The sequence below is a fragment of the Tursiops truncatus genome, chromosome 12, assembly GCF_011762595.2.
Source record: "Tursiops truncatus isolate mTurTru1 chromosome 12, mTurTru1.mat.Y, whole genome shotgun sequence".
Lineage (NCBI taxonomy): Eukaryota > Metazoa > Chordata > Mammalia > Artiodactyla > Delphinidae > Tursiops > Tursiops truncatus.
The window spans coordinates 52,599,845-52,625,314 of NC_047045.1; the positions used below are offsets into that span (position 1 = coordinate 52,599,845).

At 38.5% G+C, this 25,470-nt stretch overlaps 1 protein-coding gene across 2 annotated transcripts in view; it reads left to right on the plus strand.

The window, feature by feature from the left end:
- NKAIN2 (sodium/potassium transporting ATPase interacting 2) overlaps positions 1 to 25,470 on the plus strand; it is a 521,682-nt gene that overhangs the window by 351,880 nt on the left and 144,332 nt on the right. For both annotated transcript variants that reach the window (XM_019951453.3, XM_073789558.1), the window contains exon 3: positions 17,864 to 18,064. In XM_019951453.3, the coding sequence (XP_019807012.2) occupies positions 17,897 to 18,064 (168 nt within the window). In that variant the 5' untranslated portion in view covers positions 17,864 to 17,896. The remainder of the gene's footprint in view (positions 1 to 17,863; positions 18,065 to 25,470) is intronic.

The following is a 25,470-nucleotide window of genomic DNA, read 5'->3' on the forward strand; positions in this document are numbered from 1 at the left end:
AAGTGCAAAGTTACTCAAAACCATGTAGGCTTCCAGACTGGGAAACCAGAATGCTTCTGCATGCCATTATGCAGGTCCCCAAACTCCACAAGGACAGAAGCTCCTTCCTTTGGGATCTCGCCCTGTGTATCTTTTCATTTGGCTGTTGGAAAACTTCTGGCAGGCAAGGAGTTTCCTCCATTCTGACCTATTGTAACTGACCAAAAATCTATTTCATGCAAGCAATTTGCTTTCTTAGAGTTCAATTCATGATTTCTGGGAGAACTATGGGAAAGAAAAAGAGAGAACCTTGGAATCTAGATACCTTCATCCATCCATTTTCTACTGACCCTGAAAACTACAGAGAGACCAGAGTCGCTCATCACCACTGCTGCTGCTGGTCCCAGTGCTTATGAGGACTCCCAAGACTACTGGAGCACAAGCTGCCCTGGAACTTCACTGTCAGGCAGAACCCTGAAGCCTAGGTCCTCCAGTCTGCTTCAGACTTTCTCGGAGGCATGACAAGAAACCTAAAGGAAAAAAAAAATGTAGGGCCCAGAAGGACAAAATGGTGGAGTAGAAGGACATTGAGCTCACCTGTTCCTACAAAAACACCAAAATCACAACTAGCTAAACAGCCTTCAATAAAAAAGACTGGAACCTACCAAAAAAAGATATTCTATGTCCAAAGACACAAAGAAGAAACCACAAGAGAGTAGGAGGGGGCACACTTGCTATTTAATCAAATCCCATACCACCCAGGTGGGAGACCCATAAACTGGAGATTATATGGCAGAAGTTCTCCCACAGGAGTGAGAGTTCTGAGCCCCATGTCAGGCTCCCCAGCCTAGGGTTCTGGCATCAGGAGGAGGAGGCCCAGAGCATTTGGCTTGAAAGGCCCGCAGGGCTGGAGTACAGGAGCTCCACAGGACTAGGGGAAGAAGAGACTCCACTCTTGGTAGGCATACACAAGGTCTCATGGGCACCAGGACCCAGGGCAGAAGCAGTGACTTCATAGGAGCCTGGGCCACACCTATCTGCTGGTCTTGGAGGGTCTCCTGGGGAGGTTGGGGGCAGCTATAGCTCACCCTGGGCACATGGACACCAGTGGCCATGGCAGAGATATTGGAGAGTGCCATCTATATGAACTCTTATTGAAGGCGGACATCTTGCCTGGGTCATAAGCACCAACACCTGGCCCCACCCAACAGCCTGTAGGTTCTAGTGCTGGTAAGCCTCAGGCCAAAAAAACCAACAGGTCAGGAACACAGGGCCCCCCTGTTTGCTGCCTAATCAGCAAACAGGCTGCCTAAAGACTTCCTGAGCCCACAGCCACCTCTAGACAAGCCCCTTGACATAGGTCTGCCCACCAGAGGGCCAAGACCCAGCCCCACCCACCAAAGGGCAGGCATCGGCTCCTCCCACCAGGAAGTCTGCACAAGCCTCTTAGACCAACCTCACCCTCCAGGGGGCAAACACTAGAAGCAAGAAAACTACAATCCTGCAGCTGCAGAACTGAGTTTGTAAACTCAGGTCAGAGGCTACCCTTGGAACAGCTCTTCCCTGGCCCTTGAGTGACAGGAGGGGGCTGTACTGCTGGGACACATAGAACATCCCTTACAGAGGGCCACTTCTCTATGGTTGAGAAATGTAACCTACCACAGACATAAAAATACAAATAGAAATTTAAAGAAAATGAGACAGCAAAGGAATATGTTCCAGACAAAGGAACAAGATAAAATCCTGGAAGAACATCTAAGTAAGGTGGAGATAGGCAATCTACCCAAGAAAGAGTTCAGAGTAATGATCATAAAGATAATCCAAGAACTCAGGAAAAGAATGGATGCACATAGTGAGAAGTTGTAAGAAGTATTTAAAGAGTTAGAAAATATAAAGAAAATATAGAGAACACCAGAGTTAGAAAATATAAAGAACACCAGAGTTGAAGAATACAATAACTAAAATGAAAAATACACTAGAAGGAGTTAATAGCAGAGCAAATGAGGCAGAAGAATGAATGTGCTGGAAGACAGATTGGTGGAAATCACTACCACAGAACAGAAGAAAAAAGAAATGAGGACAGTTTAAGAGACCTCTGGAACAATGTCAAACACACCAACATTCACATTATAGGGGTCCCAGAAGGAGAAGAGAGAGGGAAAGGGCCTGAGAAAATATGTGAAGAGGTAAGAGCTGAAAACCTCCCTAATATGGGAAAGTCACCCAAGCCGAGCTGAAAACTTCCCTAATATGGGAAACAGTCACCCAAGCCCAGGAAGCACAGAGAGTCCCATACAGGTTAACCCAAGGAGGAACACACCAAGACACATAGTAATCGAACTGACAAAAATTAAACAGAAAATGTTAAAAGCAACAAGGGAAAAGCAACAGATAACATACAAGAGAACTCCAATAAGGCTAGCAGCAGATTTTTCAGCAGAAACTCTGCAGGGCAGAAGGGAGTGGCACAATATATTTAAAGTGATGAAAGGAAAAAACTTACAACCGAGAATACTCTACCCAGCAAGACCCTCGTTAGGATTTGATGGAGAATCAAAAGCTTTACAGACAAGCAAAAGCTAAAAGAATTCAGCACCACCAAACCAGCTCTACAACAAATGCTAACGGAACTTCTCTAGGCAGAAAAGGTCACAACCAGCAACAAGAAAATTACGAAATGGGAAAGCTCATGGGTAAAGGCAAACCTACAGTAAAGATAGGAAATCATCCACACACAAACTGGTAGGGAAGTTAAAAGACAAAAGTAATAAAATCATTGCATCCACAATAAGCAGTTAAGGGACACACAAAACAATTAGATGTAAAATATCAATATAATATCAAAACAAATAATCGTGAAAGGAGAAGAGTACAAATGAAGGATATTTAGAATGCATCTGAAATTAGGAGATCAGCAACTTAAAACAATCACATATATATAGACTGCTATACCAAAACCTCATGGTAACCACAAACCAAAAACCTATAATTGATAAACACACAAAAAAGAAAAAGGAATCCAAACACAACACTAAAGATAGTCATCAAATTACAAAAGAGCACAAAAGAGGAAAGGGGAAAAAAAAAAAGTCCTCCAATATACCCTGCTAAGCACTTGTGCTTTGAGCACACATGCTGCCTTCTGCTCAGATCCTGAACTACACTAGCTACCCAACCTTCCAACCAATCTGGTCAGAATTCAAAGAACCTGGAGTAGCCCTCAGGTCCATAGGCTCACATAAGAATATGATTCCCCCTACAATAAACGTAATAGTAACTACCATTGAACTAAGCATCTACTATGAGTCCCCTATTAGATCCTGGACATTTGCCTAGGAAGACCATCCAAGGTTAAACTACTCAAGGTCACACAAACCCAGCTTGTGATTCTACTGATAGAACCCATGTTCTTTCTGTGGCACTGCTTATGAATAAGGGCGTGTCCACCTGGGTCTCCAGCTTAACATGGCCATTTCTTCCTTTTGGGGTGTAGCCCTATCCTGAAGGTAGGCAGTCTCGACTGAGGCTCTGACACTCTGTATGTGTCTTATTAGCCCCCTCCCTGCAATGGTTGGACCTGACTTTTGGACTCAGTCACTGCCTGAAGCATTGCTCCTTTAGGGATGGGTTGCTGGCAACAAGGCCATTCACCGGTCACTGTCCAGGCCAGTACTGCCGGTCCCATCCACCACAGAAGCTCTGGGGTGGAGTTAGTTCACCCAGCCTGATCTACCGATAACATCTTCTCCATAATAAATGCTGATGAGAGATGTTTGGATGGCCACCTACTGTGGGCCAGCATTACATTAAGCACCTAAAATTTATTGTTGAACTTGAGTGGTATTCATCCACCCTGGACCCTCAGGCTGCCTATCATCTAAGCCCACATCAGATCATGGCCAAAAGCATGAAGAAATATTCCCTTGGTATGTTGACACAGTAGAAAAGGCTTTGTGCAAGAGAAATCCCAAGAAACAACAAATGTGAGACGTACACAGAGAGACTCTGGGTTCCTGCAGAATCATGGGTTGTTGGTCATAGTTCACACTGTCAGTGGGAAACTCACCCAACACAGGTTTGTAAAATTACATCAGTGGTGATAAAGAAGTTGGAAAAGTGATTGGTAAGGTTGAGAGTTCCATTTAGTCTCAGGTGGCAGCAGTTCCTCCTATAGCCTCTATACCATACATCAGTTCTTTACAATGTGCATGAAAATCACCTGGGGCTCCTGTTACACACAGATTCTAACTCAGTACATCTGAGGTGGAGCCTGAGGCTCACCACTTCTAACAAGCACCCCGAAATGCTGAAAGCCACCGATCCTCAGACTACACTTTGCATAACAAGCCCAGAGACCTCCCTGACACAGGTTTAAAAAGGAAAAAATATAGTTGACTTACTTGGGTCTAAGTCATGCGTGTAGGTGACATTAGAACCTTCCGGCCAACTTGCATGATCTTACCAGAAACGTAATCATTCATAGAGGAAAAAGACCAAGCCAGCACTGAGTCTCAGAGCATGAGGCAGATGGAGCTTGGGGTTGAGGGATCTGGAAACACATACAGAAATCAAGAGAGCAAAAGAATAGGCAGCAGTCACAGGAATAGCAACAATGTTGTTCAACTGAATAAATAATCCACATTTGAAAAGCAGAGATGAAGGTAGCCTGAGGTATTTGAAGTCGGGTCAGGGAATGCCAGACCTAGGACGCTAGACTCACTGGCACAGAAAAGTCAAACTTCAAAGTCTTAACAACAAGCCACAGAAAGAAAGTGCGGGTAAAACAAAAATGCCAGAGGGAGCATAAGGTCACAAATGTCCAGAAGGCAACCTGGTAGATTCCCAGATGTGGGTAGTGAACTTAACTGCTCACCTTCAGCTTCCAGAAGGAACAGAGCAAGGAAAATCCAAGTGTCCTAGTCTCAGAAGAAATAGTGTGTCCACCAAGGAATCCAGGAAGGCTTGAAGGATGGGAGCTGGAAAACTCAGCAAACGCTCAGCTCTGCTACCCACGTCAAACCCGTGGTAAAGTTACGTTGTACTGAACCAATGAAAGGCCTGTATTCCTTCCTACATGCGTGGGGCAGAATCAAGACGTTAAGTGCCTCTAGCTGTGAAAATTGGCAAACAGTATGAGGCACGCTGGTAGAGCCCTGAGTCTCAAAGTGAGGTCCTAAATCAGCAGTATTAGCATCATCTGGGAACCTGTTAGGAAATGTAAATTCTCAGCCACGCTCCAAACCTACCAATCAGAAACTGTGGGCGTAGCGCCCTGCAGCCTGTTTCTACAAGCCCTCCAGGTGATTCTGATGCACACTCACTGAAGTAGAGTCTACTGAAACCACGGCAGAGAGACAAGGCCAGGTGTGGCAAAGGACAATCATTATAAGTGGGCTTGATGATGGTGCTTTTAAAGAGCTAGTGAAGACTAAATCCTGTTTACATGGAGAAGAAAACCCAGTAGAATAATGTAAAATAAAAATTCATTAAACATGCTCAGTAATCAACAAAGTTGGTCAATGATATTCCATGGTAGAGTTTTATCAATGTTGAGGAATCATCCAGCCATGGGTAGGACAATCATGTTCTCATGCTGATAATGAGAGACATCATGAGTACCCAGAGGGTCAACTCACAATATGTGCTTGAAAGTTCTCTCTGATGTATTTTTAAGAGACTCACCCAAAAGAAATGCCATTGGTGCCCTTGCTTGTGAAGAGATCTTCTCATAGGGGAAAAACAAACTTGAGAAAAACAAACATGGTGGTCTTAGTGGGATCTGTTTGACAAAAACATTGAGAAAAAATTTTGTTTTCAATATGAACACAAGTGTAAGACACAAAACCCCAAAACATGTAGGGCTTTAACTACAGGCACGCCTTGTTGTATTGTGCTTTGCTTTACAGTGCTTCACAAATACTGCGTTATTTACAAATTGAATGTTTGTGGCAACCCTGCATCGAGCAAGTCTATTGGCACTATTTTTGCTAAGTTTGTGTCTCTGTGTCACATTTCGGTAATTCTCACAATATTTCAAGCTTTTTCATTGTGATGAGATTTATTGTGGCGATCCGTGGTCTTTGATGTTACTATTGCAAATGATTGCAACTCGCTGAAGGCTCAGGTGTTGGTGAGCATTTTTCAGCAATAAAGGAATATTTAATTTAAAAAACCCCAAAAAGCAAAAAAAAAAAAACCCATGTAGTTATAGTCTATAATGGAAGTAACCTTTATGATATTCTAACTAGATTAAATTCTTAAATTGCTGGAGTTCTGTAGGAACCTTTTCAGATTCACTGTATAAATTCAAGTCATTCTCTTGGTTCTAACCGTGAACAATCACTGATTAGTGAAAAACTATTAAAATTGCTCCTTTTCACAAGAGTATTTAAGTGATTTTGATACTTCTAAAGAGATTCTCTAAGTGCCGGGTGCTGAGAATTTATATATAATCATTGTCAACTACAGCATAGTGCAGTATATTGAAGAGCTAACATGAGTAGCTGTCAATAGAGGCAGATTATTAACAGCTGGGCATAAACTAGTCATTGGTAGATTTAAAATTACAGCTTATTTTTCTAAGTCATTTCATATGAACTAGATAGAGTGATATACTCAGAAGTTTACATTCCCCTATTTCAGTGGTACTGAATAAACCTAGGCAATGGATAATCATGTCACATATGATCTTTAGTTTCTCTCTATTCATATAATCACAGAATCATTTTGAGGGAAGAGATTGTGTTTTGAGTGTAGCCTTCACTCTTGAAGGACCATCCAGCCTTTGCTTGGACACCACTAGCTACGGGAATTCATTACTCAGAACACCACCCATTCTTTCTGGGAACATTTCTAATCTTTTGAGGTTTGTCTGCCTTACCTCCCAGATAAATTCATCAGCTTGAATCTTTGGCTTCTCCCTGAAGTTAAATATAAATGAGTCTGATCCCTCTGATTATTTTATATTTCTTTAAATATTTGAAGGCAATTATAAGAATCTCTTTTAGTCTTTTCCGGACAATTCAACCTAAATTCTCTCAAAATTCCTCATAGGACATCAGTTTTAGACCCTGCAAGTACCTTGGACAAAGGATGCAGTTTTGTCAGTGTCTGTCTTCAGATGCAAACTCTAAAACAGTCTGACCAGGAGACTGTAAAAGATCCCTCAGGTGAATGAGAAGATTAGATGTCACACAATTCTTATGTCCACTGCAGGAAAATAGCCAGTTACTTTATTACTCCTTTATTGAAGTAGCTTAACAAAATCCACCTATAACTTAAGATTATACGACAATGGACATGCTAAGGTGTAAGATGTAAATTCAAATGGCCCCTTGGCTTATGGCTATGAACTTCTGGATGGGGGATTATTAAACTATTCGTTTTCACAAGACTTCATTTTTGGTACTCTTAAGAAGAGAATCGTCAATAAATAGAAGAGAATCGTCAATAAATAGAAAAGAATATTTTGATAGAGAATGATGCCTTTCTGTAGGCAAGTGAAGGGGAAAAAAGAGTTGGAAGGAAGCACATCTTTTAAATAAGAAGGACTGGGCTTCCCTGGTGGTGCAGTGGTTGAGAGTCCGCCTGCCGATGCAGGGGACACGAGTTTGTGCCCCGGTCCGGGAGGATCCCACATGCCGCGGAGCGGCTGGGCCCGTGAGCCGCGGCCGCTGGGCCTGCGCGTCCAGGGCCTGTGCTCCGTGGCGGGAGGGGCCACAGCAGTGAGAGGCCCGCGTACCGCAAAAAAATAAATAAATAAATAAATAAGAAGGACTGAGTTGTGACTGATGCTGTTGCAACATCAGCACCATTTCTAGAATGAGCTACTCTCCTGCTCACCACCTCACTTCATCCTCACCTTTTCACCACTGTAACAAAATTATTGAATTGTTTCTTCCCCACATTTGTGTTCCCAACTTCTACTTCTGTGTCCTCTTACACTTCGGGGAAGAATATCCCCTCTTTGTAAAGGAGACAGAGGAACTAAGTGTTCTTTCTATGTAAAAGTAATGAGGAGTCTTTTTCTATTTCTCAGTGTTTTCTTCTAGACAGTGACTTTTCCACCAGTAGCCCCTAGGACTTGTGCATTACAAAAGCTGCAAAGAGCTCTTTGGAAGCAATCCAAAGGAAATAGGTACATACTTAAAGGTGTTTTATTTAGACTTAGAGGTTTATTTATATTTGTCTCCACAAATTCTAAACAGTATTGATCTATGTACTTGCCAGGATAAAACAAGACAAGAGACATATCTTACCACTTAAAAAAAAATCTCTCATGAGAATAAAGTACAACTAAAATATCTTTAAAAGCTCCTTCATCTAAATGCATGGCTAATATACCTCTACTGTAAATTCAGGGTACAATGAATTTTGGATTAGCGTTAGCAAACCACCAAAGAGGACACGTCCAGGTCTTTTATAGTGCTGTGTAGGTTTCTGAACAGCATTTAGAAATTTTTAAAATAAATTGTATGAATTATGAGTCCACTGGGTTTTCTTCTAGAACATCCTCCTAAAGAATACCAAATATGGTGTTTTGGCAATGATTGATTAGGTGGCCAAGAGAATTTCCTTAAGAGGCAACAAGGTTTAGTTGGAAGGCGTGCATTCAGACAAAAAATAGGTTTGAAACCTAGTTTCATCCTTAATAAAAATAACTTGATGCAGTTATATATGCACTCTCAGCCTCATTTTTTCTTCTGTTAAATAAGGATAATAATCTCTCCTTCTAAGTGTTCTTGAGGCATAGTCTAGGTAATAAATACAAAAGTTTTATTTCCTTTCTTTTTGCAGTATATGTATTTTCTCAAACTTAACAGTAAGTTGAAGAATTTATAATGGACTAGGAAATACACTTATCTTCAAAATGAAAAGGTTTAAGAGGTCTTATAGAGAAATTTTCTGTTAATTAGTATTTCATTGCATCTCTAGTTATGGTCCTTCTCAATAACTGAAAGATGGCTCTCTAAAGTCCAGCATCAATGACATTAATGCTTCGCTTATCTCCATCTTGCTACCATTTTGGGTCATATTCCCATGCATTATTCTCTCCCAGAGAATGAATGAAGAAAGGAAAGGACATAAAACTTTATTAGCATTTCTGGTAATAAATTTAACTAAGAGACATTTTGAACTATGGATCAAAATGTGATTGGGTTCCCAATTCAATTCTGTTGACAAGTTAAAATCTTTGGAGGCAAGTGAAGATACTATCCAAGTCAGCATTTCCAATTTTGGGAAAATGATAGCGTCAGGACGGGGGTGGGGGGGGGGTGGGGGGGGTGGGCTGCACACATAGGTGGGATAATGACTGGCAGTAATGGTGGGGAACCATTGAGGAGAACATTTCAGTGTTCCTGAAATGTCACCAAGCCTTCAGTATCATCAGCACCTCTGCCTCCATGCCAATTAAAAATCCACATAAATGTGGGGGCTTCCCTGGTGGCGCAGTGGTTGAGAGTCCGCCTGCTGATGCAGGGGACATGGGTTCGTGCTCCGGTCCGGGAAGATCCCACATGCTGCAGAGCGGCTGGGCCCGTGAGCCATAGCCGCTGAGCCTGCAGGTCCGGAGCCTGTGCTCCGCAACGGGAGAGGCCACAACAGTGAGAGGCCCGCGTACCGCAAAAAAAAAAAAAAAAAAATCCACATAAATGTACTTTAGAAACAAAGGAAATGGTGGCCTTCAGATGAGTGCCCAAATGGCAGTAACATCTTCTCTTGAAATAGCTAACCTGTTCTTTGTGTCCCTAAGCCCCTAGAGGGAATGCAGATCTCTTTTCAAAGCTCTTAGACGGGAAAGGAACACTCACAAAATGGGAAAAGATACCTGCAGGGTGGGAACAAATGAGAAAGTGAGAAAACAGCAGGAAAAGCTGCCTGAAGAGGTTTCAGTACATCGAAAACTATAAAGTCAGTGAGAAGTTGATCTTGCATTATTGTAACCAGCTGAGAAAATTCTGCCTCTAGCATATGCTAGAAAGGGTGTGAAAGAGAGGAGAGAAGACTCATTTTGCCAAACTTAGATCCCACTCATGGTTGATGAGTCCTAACTTTGGAAGTAAAAAAATAATCAAGACTTTTGAGCCTGGAGGTTCAATTAACTTTAACAGCACGGCAGCTTCCTTTCTGAATTCTTTCTTTCTTTTCCTTTCCTTTCCCTCCCTCCCTCCCTCCTCTTCCTTCCTTCCACACAGCTCTTTCAGAACATTACAAGGATCACCTTGAAACAAAATTCTTTGTATTTCCAACGCAGACTTTCTTCTCTAGCTTAGAGTTAATATGTATTTCCTAAGCAGGAACAGTGACTATATTGGGGCTTAACATATCCCTTTCCCACAAGAAGAAAACAATGGACCAAGATAATTTCGATATATATATATATATATACATATATACACACACACATACACACCAGTTTTAACATTATGATCTCAAAAAAGGAATGGAATTAATCAGGAAAAGCTTAGAAGGGGTAGCCCAAAATATTAATTTAAATACAGAGATAAATGCAGGACGTTAATAAGAAGTATTGAGGAGGATTTCATTAAAATGTAATTTTTGCAACAATGCTCAGGATGCAGACCAGTTGTAGAATAACGTAAAACATTTATCTGGACTAAGGAGGCAATTAGGATAAGATTTAGAAAAGTGAAATAATGGCCTTTGTCGCAACACAGACATGAGAAACCTGTTTTCAGGCAAGAAACAATGAAAACATGTAATAGCAATGAACTTGAAACATTTTGTACTACCTCTTTAGTGAATCTTTCCACATAGTGGGAGGAAACACGTTTTGTTTTTAAAACTAGATTTTATAAATCCAAATATCAGATTTTCCTCATTGATTTTAGAGGAATGGTTGTAATGTTTTTCATGCTCACAGAAATATTTTCTTGATTTTTCCTTGAATAACTAAAGACAGGAGCCAGGAACTGGAGTTAACACTACCTCTGGTGTCATGTTGAATTATGAACCATAATCAGCCATTTACCAAAGTTACCCATAGTTAAGGATTCTAGAAGAAAGTAGGGGCACAAATATATTTCTGATGTTCCATCTACTTTTCTTAAGTTTATCATATAGTAGGATGAATTACAACTTTGGATTTTGGAGTTGGTAGATATGAACTTCCTTATGTTCTACGCTGCATTCCTATATATGCAACATTCATTCTACTTGTCAAATAAAGTGCATTTGTAATTTTGCTTATCTTTTCAAAACCATATTTTCTTAGCTCCTTCTTCCTGGCATCTTGAACGATATGATCTGCTTTCACTAATTCTTGTGTTACCAGGATAAATTTGGCATTAGGGTTTTTATATGTATGAGCAGGTTTGCATAGATTTAAGCATGTATTAACAGAAGAAAACAGCTATGTTTAACGTTAGAATATTAAGTTCACCAGCTGGAAATAAGCTGTGAAAATTCTAAAGAATTTTTCAGAATTTCCTATGAATTAGTATCCACATATAGATATTGGCAATGAGATATAACACAATGCTTTCTGATGATCTTATAAACTTTAACTCAGTGTATATTTGGTTGTAAAAAAAAAAAAAAAAAAGAGTTCATTGAGAATAAGTGATTCTTGGTGTCAAATATAGCCTTCCTCACTATCCCAACTCCTGCATCCTCAGCTAATTAAGGATGCCATTCAATCACAGGGTTCTCTAACTACTTCTTAGTCCCAATGTCTAAATACACATGCTTTTATTAATATAACTATTTTGACCTTCCAGCGTATTTTTATTGTTGTTAAAGTTTGCTTCTTACCATTCAATGTGCTTGCCTGGCCTTCCTCTAATATCAGCACCAGAAGTATATTTTAATGTAATGTTGACTTGTTCCCATTGTTACTCTGAGAGTATTAAAATAATATAAAGTATTACTCTGAGGTGATCCTGGTCTCACCTCCCTGGACACTTAGGGAACTCAGCAGAATAGTCTAGGGTGATTAAGATGGAGCATTTGGATTTTATAGCATCTGTGTGATCACCTCTATCGTGACTATTTTTAACACAGCACCTGTACAGGTCTCACAACATGTTTCCTGCACTGTCCACCCCAATCCTACAGGAGCCTTGATTATGTTTTCTGTAATATATCTCTGTTCATGTTTGATAGCGCCAATGTCCTGTCCCTGATCAAAAATCTTTCAATAAGCCAGGATGTTTGGTTTGGCATTTAAGTCACTCCCCAGTCTGTCCTCAACTTATTTTTCTGAAGTGATTTTACACACTACTCCTTCTTAAAAACTCTCATCTCATAAAAATAAGGCTACTTACTTGTCCTTAAATACACAAGTATTCTTAGCTCTACAATTTTGATTATTTGGTCCACGCCAGTTAAAATGGTCTTTTCCCCCCAGGCTGTGGATCTATCTAACCTGGCTTTTACTTTAAACCCCAGCTAGAGTTCCCATCTCTGAGATGCTGCCCCACCAGAGTCCACAGGCATCACACCCTCCGAGTTCCCAGACACACATTGTCCACACCTCTCATTAGGTGCTTATCAAATGCTTCCTTTTATTGTTACATTTTATCTCTATACCTTGCCCTCCAAAAGAGACAATAAGTCCTGTAATGTTAGAGATTGCATCTTACATCTCTTCTCATCATCACGGCCTGGTAGAGTGTTTTGCATATGGTATATGAATAATTAATATTTGTTAGTAACTATCCTGATAACTATAACCTAATTGCCATTTACTAAGAAGCATAGTTTCTATACTTTCAGATACTAACTAATCAATCTATAAAAGCGAGAGTATCAATTTTTAATATTATTATTTCAAAAGAAGAACTTATAGAAAACTCCAGAAATTTAAGAAAATATTTCAGATTTTTTAAACTGCAACTGAAAGCTTCTCACTCTTACCTCCACCTTCTAATCTTTGCAATATTGAATCGATTGTTTACTATTAGAATAGATTATGCAATAAATGCCATAAATTGTGAAAGTAAATTGTAGCTTTTTGTTGAAATTCTCAGACATGACTAGTATCACTTTCTCATTTACTTTTCAATGCTCTTTTTTTAATTATCAAATGCTTATTATTTGTTGAGCAGTTAGGCTTCTTGTGTTGCCCTGAATACATACAACCCCATCAGAAACAACTTTTTAATGCTAATAACAGCTTTCATGTAATATATCAGACCCTGCTATTTTGAAAAATGACATGACCAATAATGGGGTCCTTTAATCTGAACTTTTTGAATAGTTACTAAGAGAGATGAATAAATATATTGATACAAATTACACTATACTACTCTGGACATATAATTATTAAAGTCTTTTTAGATGTAAAAGTTTTTTAATCTTACAATTCTGAGCCTATCTTGTATCCTTTTCAGTGTGAATTCATTGATAATATACAAGATTTGGTCTGTGGTTTTATGCCTTATTTTGTGCTATCAAGACTTATTCTTTGTCTCAAAAGTCCTTATAATTTTGAACTCAAAATCACAAAATATATGGGAATTAAATAACCTATTGATTATGCATCGAGCAGGTCATGCTCAGGAATTTCTGTTGCACTTAAGGGGACTTAAGGAGACCTTTCGATTGTCTATTTTACAAGCAGGAATTTATATTTTGTGCTTAAAATAAGGCACACATGCTTATGTGTGCATTATTTTATGCTTACACAGAGACCTTTTGTTTAAATGTCCACAAGAAACTAAATAAGAATGTAAGATAATGCCAGAAACTTTCCAGTTAATGATCACTGGTTGAATATATGTACTTACTTACATTTCATCCTGAAACTCCACCACGTGGTATTAAAGAATAAAAAAATGATAACACACAGTAAAAAGAGAATGGACAAGAAGTGTCAACAGTTTTTGGATGATAGAAAGTAGAGGATTAGCACATGACTTAGCAAAATGGAAAAACCTAAAACTTATGATCATGCAGTGGGTTCCAATGTACAGATTTGACCCATAAAACCCTTGGAAAAGTCAGGATTTAGAAGTGGAAGGTGTATGTGAGGTACAGGATTAAAAATGCGAATGAACTGAATAATCTGTGCAAAGGGCAGTTAGACTGCCCTGAGGCACCTCCTTTAGTCTATGCAACGAGGCTTCTCCTCTGGACTGGTAAGACTCTTGAAGCACAGGCAGGCATGAGTTAAGTTTCTGAATACGTGAGCATTAAATTAAATACTGTGCTGAAAAAAAAAAAGCCTGCATATTATGTAGCAAGAGCATCAGCTCCTCCCCAGTTCAGCCCAAGGAGGCTGTGGTCTGATGTATACCCCATAAGTAAAGTGGAAGACCCAGAACAAAGTCCTACCAATCCCTACAGACCTAGCATTTGGAAGGCCCTGCTCAGTCATCATATGTGAAGGATACCAGCTGATCAGCCCACTAATGCATGACAAACTGCCAACCAAGTTTTAGTTTCTCTTTGGTATGAAAGGACAACTTTTGTGAAAGACTTCTAAGGAACAGCTCCAACAAGAAAGTCAGAGGCAAAAATAAACATAATAGAAAATATTCAGGCGTTCCCACTGGCTATTCTCTCTGCTTGGAATGCTTTTCCCCATATCTGCTCTCTTTACTCCTATACTTCATTCAGAACTCGTGCAAATACAAAATAATGAGACATCTTTTCTTACTATTATATTTAATATTGTGTTACACTCCCCATCATCCAATTCTTGGTTATTCTATTTCTTTACTTGAGCTTATATTTCTGCATATATTAATCACTACACAGACATTTTGATACGTTCATGTATTTGTTGTCCATCTACCTCACCCCCAAATGGACACTCACAAAGTTAGGAACATTGCCTATCGCACATAGTAGATCCTTGATAATTACTGTTAATATTATCTACTTATCTGTTTACTTATTTAGTAAAAATAAGTAACTTGGATAAAGCAAAAACAAAGTAGGAAACACAATTTTAAAAGAATAAGTATTCAGAGAATAAGAAAATTTATAGCCAAGAAACAACTGAAATATATTAACTATACAAAAGCAACAATTAGAGAAGAATTAGCTCTTAAAAGTTCCAAATATTAAAAATTAAAGCCATAGTTCAATATAAGTTTGGGAAGACTTGGTAAAGAAAATCTACAAGAGAGTAAAGAGAAATATAAGATATGAACAATACGAAAGAAAAAATAAGAATGTAACAGATCAATCCTGAAAGACAAATGTCTGACTAATAGGAGCTTCTTGCAGTAACACAAAAGAGTAGAGGGGAGGGAACAATTAAGGATATAATGTAGGTTGTTTTCTAGAATGGAAGGAAAGCGCTCTTGGATGGAAAGTCCCTCCAGATGCTCTACAACTAAGTGAAAAAGAAACTCATCAAGATACTGTTTTACTGAATTTCAGAACTTGAAGCTAAAAAGATTTTCTACATCAATAAACCTCAAAAATATAACATGGAACCAAAGTAAGTTACAGAGTATATATATATTTTAAAACCTAAAAAACCAGCATTTTGTATTATTAATAACTATGTAAATATTCAGTAAAACTACAAAAAGCTTTCATGAGAATAATGACACCAAAATCATGATAGTAACTATCTGTGGAGAGAGAAGGGGGAAATCATATTTAGGAAGACTACAGAGGAAGCATCATTTACATGTATAAAATTTTATTTAAAAAATGACTTTAAGCAAATATAACATAAGATTCAATGAAACTGAGTGGTGGGTATAATGGTATTATTATAATATCCTCTATACTTTTTGATGTTTTTGAAATATTTCACTGGTTAAAACAAAAAGATGCAAGAAACCAAAAGAAAGAAAACAGGTTACATAAAAAATTACAGGGAACAAAATGATATCAGATTTCTTAACTGTAATAATGGAAATTAGAAGATAATGGAGAAACAGCCACCCAGTTCTGAGAGAAGATTTTCAACCAAGAAGCACATATCCATCCAAAATATCAGTCAATTAATATAAAAGTAGGGTAAAAACACTTCAGACTTAAAATCATTCACCTATTCTTAAGAAAGTCGTGAATTATGTACTCTGTGAAATAAGAGAGCAAACGAGGTAAGAGAAAGACATGAGAGCTGTTAAGAAAAATATTGCACTGGAAACTTGTTGTAAGTGGCAAGATAAATTTTATTTTAGCTGCTGTAGTAGAGAAGACAGACTTCAGTATGGAGCTGAACTCCATGCCCACAAATTTGATTACCTAGGTGAAATAGACACATTTCTTTAAAGTCACAATCTGCCAAAACTCACACAAGAAGAAATTTGAATAGGCCTATATCTATTAAATAAATTGAATGAATTGATATATATATATCTCAATTAATAACTTTTCAAAACAAAAAGCACCAAGCCCAGATGGGCTCACTGGTGAATTCCACCAAGCATTTAAGAAAGAAATTATTCCAATTTTCTGCAATCTCTTCCAGAAGACAGAAGCAGATGGAAAACTTCCTGATTCTATGAGGTAGCATTAACCTAATGCCAAAACCAAAGAAAATACAGGAAAAGAACACTACCTTTTACATATATAGATGCAAGTATCCTAACAAAATGTTTTCAAACAAAATGAATTCAACAATGTACAAAAATAATTACACACCACAACCAAGTGGGATTTATACTAGACTGGTTCACTATTCAAAAATCAACTAACGCAATAAAAAAGACATTTTTGGCCGCTTAGCACGTAGCTCCAGCCACAGGCTTTTATTTTGAGATTTATTCTGACTGAGTCAGAAACCAGTTTGCTGTATCTCCCAGGTTCCAAGGGATACTTTGAAGCCTTTCTCAATAGGCTTGAAGAGAAGAGACCTTACCCCCTCCCTTACCACCACTTTATGGAGATGATGAGACTCATAACATAGCACTCTCCGAAGGAATACTCTTTCCAGTCTCCAAATTCCCTGATCACTTATGCTCAGCCCTTTCATATGTTCAGTTTAAGTGAATATGTCCTAATATTTCCTATGCAGGATCAGTCTGGTCAATCTGGTACCTCATTTTGGCATGAGAGTAGTTGGCATCTATTATCTTGAGGTTCTATCACTGAGACTGAAATAATTCCTTTTCCACCATTGATCCTCTCTGTTAGACTTGCTGAATACTAGGATGTGTTTGATGCATTCTCTTCCTGGAAAACAACATTCGTCCCTGTGCTATTGACAGCTCCACATCTGTGTATGTGATTTCAAGGTCACTAGTGCGGAAACTACCATCATTCCATTTGTAGCTGCACATCACCTAACATGCTGAACCTCATCTAAAGAGTTGTTGACTTAACTATTTTCACCGTGCAATAATTTGCTGATGATACTTTCTAAGAAGTATTGTGACCAATTTTATATTAGGAGTTGGCAAGATTGAAAAGATCCTGATTTTCTAAAATAATAATAAGTGGTGGGGGGACAAGAAATAATGTGTTTTATTAAGTAAAGTTCTCACATATTTTAACCACTAACCACATTATTGTGTTAAATTTTGCCAAACTGATGTACAGTTTTAACATTTAAAATGTGCAAAAGGTAAATATTCTGAGGGAGAGGAAAATAGCAGGCTGAAGATGAACTGCACTTGATAAAAATAGCTTAAAACACTCCCTTTGTAATATTTACAAGTCCTAAAAGCTAAGACTTTTCAGTGTAACAATGTCAGTCTGACAATTCTACTAATAAGTATTTTTACTTGTATCACTGCAGTCAGGCAAACCTTCACAAATGAAATCGATAGACATAATTTTCAGGTGGAACTGATAGTTTGACTTTAGATGCTACCTTTCTGCCTATAAAATACAGCAAGGGGAGGGGAAGAAACCTACATTTCAAAATGGGAAACTCAAAAGCAATTCAGTCCGAATAAGCTAACTAACATTTACAAAGTAATTCTCATCCTTATAAATTGCCTTCTTGCAGGAAACAGACCTTATCCTGACTTTTAATATTTCAATGCACCGATCTTGGTGGATGGAGAATGGACCAGGATGTACGGTGACATCAGTGACACCTGCCCCAGACTGGGCCCCAGAAGACCATCGCTACATCACGGTCTCGGGGTGTTTTCTGGAGTACCAGTACATAGAAGTGGCTCATAGTTCCCTCCAGATTGTCCTCGCAGTAAGTGTCGACAGCCAACCACTCCTTCTAGTGCTTCCGGAACTGTTTTATTTCTGTGCAAACTCAGTGCACACAGTTGGAACCCGTGGGTAAAATGTGGCTCTGTGCTTTTTCCTAATCAGTGCCACTTTTAACAGGGATGTGTCAGGTTAAACCAGGCTGTGCTGTGGGCCAAGTGCTTCTTTCTGGCTGTGCTGCTAATTCTGGGAACTCCCCTCTCCCTTTGCCCTAGCTTCTTCTTAGATTTCCCCTAGGTACCATCCATCTCTTTTTATCACCCCCCCCACCTTTTTTCAAAACAATTCAGCTTTTCTATAAATTCCACTTCTAGACTATCATGCCCCTATTTTTCATAGTATTATGTCAATGAAGAACCCTCCCTCTACAAGAAGGCAGTTGGAGTTATAAATAACTCCTTTGTTTTTGAAGAACTTTCACTAAAACTAAATGCACACTTTTGTGGGATTCGTAAAGTTATTTGTGGGATTCATAAAGTTATTCATTCAACTTGATTATACATGTCTCCATTTATTTATTACAGATTGTGTATGTGCAGATCTACGTATATTTTCTTAGACTCCATGTAGATCTGCAACTGAGGTGCACCGTCCTAACAATTATAAACAACTAACAATACCAGTAGAATCTGCTTGTGGCCTCTTTCTTTACTTTCAGAATGATATTAACTCACAATTCTTAGATAACAAGACATAAAATATTCTGGGTAGAATGGCACCAATTGGTTCACGTAAAATTCTTCTGCAATTTAAAAAGAAACTATGTGAGTGTGTGTATTAGGTTATGTAACTAATATATAGTTATTAGATATTTTAAAATGAGGAATAGGGCTTCCCTGGTGGCGCAGTGGTTGAGAGTCCACCTCCGATGCAGGGGACACGGGTTCGTGCCCCGGTCCGAGAGGATCCCACATGCCGCGGAGCGGCTGGGCCCGTGAGGCGTGGCCACTGAGCCTGCGCGTCCGGAGCCTGTGCTCCGCAGCGGGAGAGGCCACGGTGGTAAGCGGTCCACGTACCGCAAAAAAAAAAAAAAAAAAAAAAGAGGAATACATGTATATAAACATATACATACACACACATATATAATCACAATGCGCTTTGCATGTTGTGCTAGTAAACACTTCCCAAGTCTCTGTGACTAAAAACCACAAAGGTTTATTCTCATGGGTCAGCAGGAAGTTTTACCAATCACTGTCACTAAGGAAACAAGGCTAGGGACACAGCCACCATCTCAATCATCACGGGTTGCCGTGCCAGAGAGCAAGGATAGATCTGGAGTGTCTACAATGGCACTAAAATGCTCCTCCTCGAGAGGAGAAGCTCATCATTGTTCATAGTTCATCGTCCAGAACTAGACACACAGTCCTACACAATCACAAATTGGTCAGGAAGGCGCAAGACCTGTAAATATTTGAAGAGTAGCATAAATTATTTCCACAATATTTGAATTATGTTCTTGGCTAAAGCACTGAGTGACCTGCCTTGAATATGTCCAAGCTGAAGCACTTCTTAATTAAAAAAACAAAAATAAAAAACCTTCTCTAATAGTTTGAAACTCTAAAACTGTTCATTTTGATTATTTTTAAGTAAAGATAGATTTGATGGGATGGAAGTAGTCATTTCACTGTTTAAAATTCATCTAGGTGAAGTATTCATTCTCACAGGGGAAAAGTAAAATATTTCTGGTATTTGGCGACAGATTAAATGCCTTCATATATGTGTTAGAGAGGAGTTTTAGAGGTAATATTCCTTCCTTGGAACTCCCTCTTTCTACTGTACCCAGAATTTTTGGAAAACTTCTACTTATGCAACAGGGATGATGTAAACATATAGTCTGTGTGCATGGATAGTTAAATGTGACTATTTTAAGAGAGTTATTTGAATTAAAGTGTGTATATATAAACTATATTCACAGATTTATTAAACCCCACATAAAATTTTGGCTTGCAGATAATTTGCTAAAGAAATACATTTGGACACGGAAGCATGTGTTGAGTCTGTCATACTGCCCAAAGAAAAAATATTTTTACATAAGTAAAAACCATCTGTAAAGGCAAAGTGGCTAGAGTGCAAAGAAGATGGATGAAGTGTCCCTAAGAGCAGATGTGACCAATATATCAAGCTACTGGCTCTCACTTCTCCTGTCTGCATTGCCCCCGGTTGAGTGGGGCAATCGTTTGGGCAGGCCATCACAGGATGTGGCATCCGTACCTCTCCCCTTTCCACCTGTTCTTCTCTCCGGGGTAGTTCTTTTGCTATGCTGACTGGATCACCTGAGAGAGTAAGTCAGCAACAGATACCCAAGCCAGTTTTTTGGAAAAGTTTCAACACACTTTCCGTCTTTGGACATGTTATCATCTAGTTGGCCTTGGGGTGAAAGCATTTGCTATGCAGAAAACTTAGCACATCTTAACTAGAATTTTAGAATGCAAACCAAAATGGGGCTTATCTTGAACAATGTGCTCCGCCTAGTTATTGGAAGCCTTCCAACTAAACGTTCCTGTAGTCATCCTCATCACTTCTGCTGGCATGTTTAAGGGGTGAAATTGTGGCTCGATTCTCTGCTTCTCCCCTTTTCGTGTTACCCAAATCAACTTCCTGACGATCCAATGTTTAGTTCCGTCTAGTCCGGTGAACACTTCCTGAGTGCATGTCCCCTGTTGGCATCTAGAGAAACAAATGAGAGCGTCTCTGACCTTGAGGCTGTCATAATCAGAAATGGGCGTGGTTCCTCAGGGTACAAACCTGGGGCAGACAGGCACACTTCGGGAATGTGGTACACAGAGAATACGTTTGTGCCATTTATGGCATCATCTTGGCGTCTTAGTTCCATCCTGCTTTTTGTGAAGTCAGCTAAACTCCCACACCTCTCTTTGTTTTCACCAGCCTTTGAAGCTGCCCTCTCTTCCAGGATATCTGGCTTAGATCTGCTTTCATAAACGGCTGCTGTCCCAGCTACTGCTCTTGATTAACTCCAAATCTCTCTAGCTCTTTTCCTCCACCCTCACTCAGCCTCTCTTTCACAGATTCCTGACCCCCAGCACACCTGTCACCCCATTGTTCGGTTTTCTGCCAATCAACTCCTAGCTGATTTTGAAATTAGCATCACGAAGCCCCCATGTGCGTCACACATTTATAAGATATCTCCCATCTCCAGCCAAAGGAAGACGAGTATTATATCCATATGATTGGGAAGAGGGGTTATTAATCACACAGCCTCCAGCCGAGAAGAAAGGACTGCCAGAGCGCCATAATGATGAGCCAGGTGTGAGATTCAGAGCTTTCTCCTCCAGCAGCATTTTCTTCTGGTTAGGATCAGATATCACATTCAAAGGGAATACAGGTGTGGATAGTTTTAATAAAACCAAAAATTAAAAAAAACTGCACTTACAAAATAGATAAAATAAATATGTATGGAAAGAGCCCAGGAAGAGATTAACTGAAGAGATGGTGCTGTTTACATTACAAAACAATTAATCTTATTTCTTCAAACAATGTGTGATTGCAACTGTACAGTTTACAAAATGCGTTTATGGGAATTTAATCTTTCCACTTGTGTAACAGTCCTGTGAGGGCAGCAGAACAGATTAAAAGCCTTTCCCAAGATTTCTTAGCTAGTAAGTGGGGAGGGTGGACATGCTGACCTAAGTTTTTCTCTGGTACCAAGGAAAGGAAATAGGCTTAAATCTGCATGCCGGCATCAGCTGATAGATAACAGATTCATGAAACCCTAAAATTCAGACTTCTCTTCAGTAGCAAAGAATGCCGTGATTAATTAGCTATGTCTCCCATGGGTAAGGGGAAGGGAGGTATATATACCTCATGTTTGTTATGCACACACATTATACCTTACTTCCTATAACCAACACAATGAAGAGGGAGTATGTTTTACAAAGAAATGTAAATAAATGAATCATTAAGGGAAACTTTTATTGTACTAACTGAAGTAACTTTTTATTTTGAAACATATGTTAAAATTCCAAATAATTCATTGGAAAACAAAAGCAAATACTTAATCCCTTTCTTCTCCAGCTACCTCCAGAGGACCAGTATCTCTAAATTTTATATGAACTTCTCCAACCAAAATTGCCAGGCTTTGTTTTTCTTTATTTCCTTTACTTCTGACACACTTATAAGTTCATAGCAGGTTGACTATTAATTTAAGAGACCAGTAGAAGATGTTGGTAAAAATATAAATAAGTTTACTCTTTCCTACAGCCATTAAAAGTGGCTTAGAAACTGTGTACAAATTAGCAGGGAAGAAAACTTTAGAAAAGTTTCTGGTGCCCTGTTCATAGCCAAAAATTAGGTTCACTGTCCAGTTTAAGCTTCAGTTATATCTATTCCCTATTCATAAAACTCTGTACTCTGTAGAGTGCTGGAAATGATAGAAATCATTGTTCAACACATCATGGTACCAAAAACTTTTGAAAGTAAAATATATGCCTTTCAGATGGATAGAGTCACAGATGTTTCCAATTATTTCCAGTTAATGATCTATAATATGTTGGCCATTTGGCTTGCTAAGACTTGCCTAGGAATACCATTGGTGAAGAAATTTGCAAAAATTTTGACTGCCTTTATCCAAGTTGACTTGGGGTTGTGATGGGAATGGCACATGGTGTTTCTCTAGACGTTGCTGAAGTGTGTGGTGCGTGCATATGAGAGTAAAGGGCCTTACTGCTCACGCTGACTTTTTCTCCTATAATCTGGAAACACTTATCCACAGAGGTCTGATTTTCAAAGATTTGGGTTACGATTTTCACGTAGCCTAGGACGTTGCTGTTAATGTGGTAAATATTAAATCTAAGTTGTGAACTTGTACCATTTTAAAGGGATGAGTGGGAGAAATGGTGTGAGCTGATACCCAGCTACTGCTGCATTCAGAAGTGCAAAGGTTGCAATGTGGATATTCTCTATGACATTTATTTGAGTTGAAAAATTAACAGTTTTTTTAAGACAAAAAGCAAGTTTGATTTGGTTGATTTGTTTTACAGTGAAAAATGATTTAGCCATTTATGTTATTGGAGTCACCATTTTGCATAAACTAAATTAGCCAGACCTGCAGCTCCACAGTTTGATAAAAATACACTCAAAGCACATGTTTTTAATTGATAAAAATATATTGAAATTAAGTAATATTTCCCACATATTTTATATACACCAGATTAATCTAGGTGCCTTTATGAGAAAGAGTTACAAGCATAATGGCTGTTTATTATATCTTGGTGGTGTTTTTTGTATACTTTCCAGAAATTTTGTATACTTTCCAGAAATCCAGAAATGCTTAAACCTAAAACAAAAGCAACTAGAATAGAATTCATGCTAAACTCTGCCTCATTCTAGTATTAATCAGAAATGCATTTCAAATGAAATTTTATTTTTTATGTAATGATTTTGATCAACATTTGTAATAGACTATGGTGTTTTGATCTATTGTATAAAATAATAATTGCGGTAATGGCTCCAATAAGAATACATTTTTATGTTCTCACCGCCCCCCAAAAGAGAGAAATATGTGAGGTGATGAATATGATAATTAACTGGATAGTGTGAATCCTTTCATAATGTATATGTATATCAATTCACCATAATGTACACTTTCGGTATCTTACAATTTTATTTGTCAGTTATACCTCAGTAAAGCGGAAAAAAAATTTAAATGTCAAAAAAAGCCCATTTTTAACACTTAATGCCTTATGGACATGGGAAAGAAAGGTCGATTTTAAATTTATACATATTCAATTTAACACATACAAATTTATATATGTGTGTGTGTATATATATATATATATATATATATATATATAGTTATACAGAGAAATATGATAGAATGATCAATATAAAACTTTCAAGTAAATAAACATACCACATTAGGAAAATATTCTGTGGAAACTGGAACTACATAAAATTTATGATTGTTATAGAAGAGTATGTATGTGTGTTTTTACATGAAAGTGAACTTCACATCATACTGGTATTCAAATCGCATTGGATATATTTATAAGAATAAATAATGTATCTTTAAAATATATTAATATTTATAATATGCCAAAATAAATTATTTTGCCATTAGCCATTTAGACTAATGATGAAAATATCAGATATGAATTTCAAATGTACCTAGTTTCAAGTGGATTTTTAAAAATTTCTTTCAGGGTATGTGGGAGGAGAAATGTTTGGAAGCCATTATTCTAAAGCAGTGGTTATTTCTTTCTTTATTCCTTTATTCTTCCTTTCTTTTTCTTCCTTCCTCCCTCCCACAGTCCATAGAGAGCCACAGAGTGGGGAGCAGGCATTTAATTCTCGGGGAGGGCTGACAGGGATGTCCCCTGTCCCCTTGGGGCCCCTACCCATTCCCCTAAGGCAGTGGTTGCTAACACTAGCTGAGACGAGGAATTACTTACCCAGTTGTTTAAAAGATTACCATAAACATAATATACTTCTGGAAATTTTTTTGTCCTTAGGCCTGAGGTAGGGCCGAGGTGGATATATTTTTCAAAATTTTCACCAGAAATATTAGTCCCTTCCCTTTTCTTTTACTACTGTTTCCTCAAATGTCCTGAATTGCTCAGAAACACAAGGTGTTTGGGCAAGAAGATGATTCTATATGCCAAGATGGTACCATAGCTCTGGTTGTTCCACCAACTCCTTTCTGGGCCTCAAGAGTCATTTCCCTTCCAGTACTGCAGGGTAAAGCACATAGTTATGTGACGAGTTAGTTAGTCACATAATTAACCTGTGGTCAAATACTGAATCTGTACTTATACCGTGCCTACCATATCTCCACACTGAGGAGTGAGTTGGTATAGAGCTAGGACTGCAAACTGAGTCTGCTGATTCTAGTCCAATGTGCAAAACTGTACAATAGTTTTCTTCTTAGCACAAAACTCCCTGTTGTCTGTGATGGAAATGGACAGAATGACAAGCACTCGGCTTCTTTCCTAGCTCCCAGGATGGTTCAACAGCTTTGCTGCTTGGCTTCAAATATTATACACAGTGCTCCAACTCTAGTTCTCTTGGGTACACAGATACACAATCTTGCTTGTCAATAAAGGAAATAAATGTGATTTGTCTTTCTGCAACATCAGAATAGTTTATACAAATAGTCACAAATATATGGTAAGAAAAACCAAATCACAATTGTAAACAGGGGATTTTTCCAATGGACAAAGTTGCTTAATTAAGAGAATGAAGGTGGTAAATAGAATCGGGAAAGGACAGTTCTTGGTACAACTGAGTGCTCCAAAGCACATAAACAACGTTCCACAAGCTAAGTTTAGAACCCCAACTGGATTTATCCCTGAATAGTAACAAATACCAAGACCAACTGATACTTCTGAAATGGGCACATGTTTAAATTTCTAATCTATTCTCAATTCCTCTAGA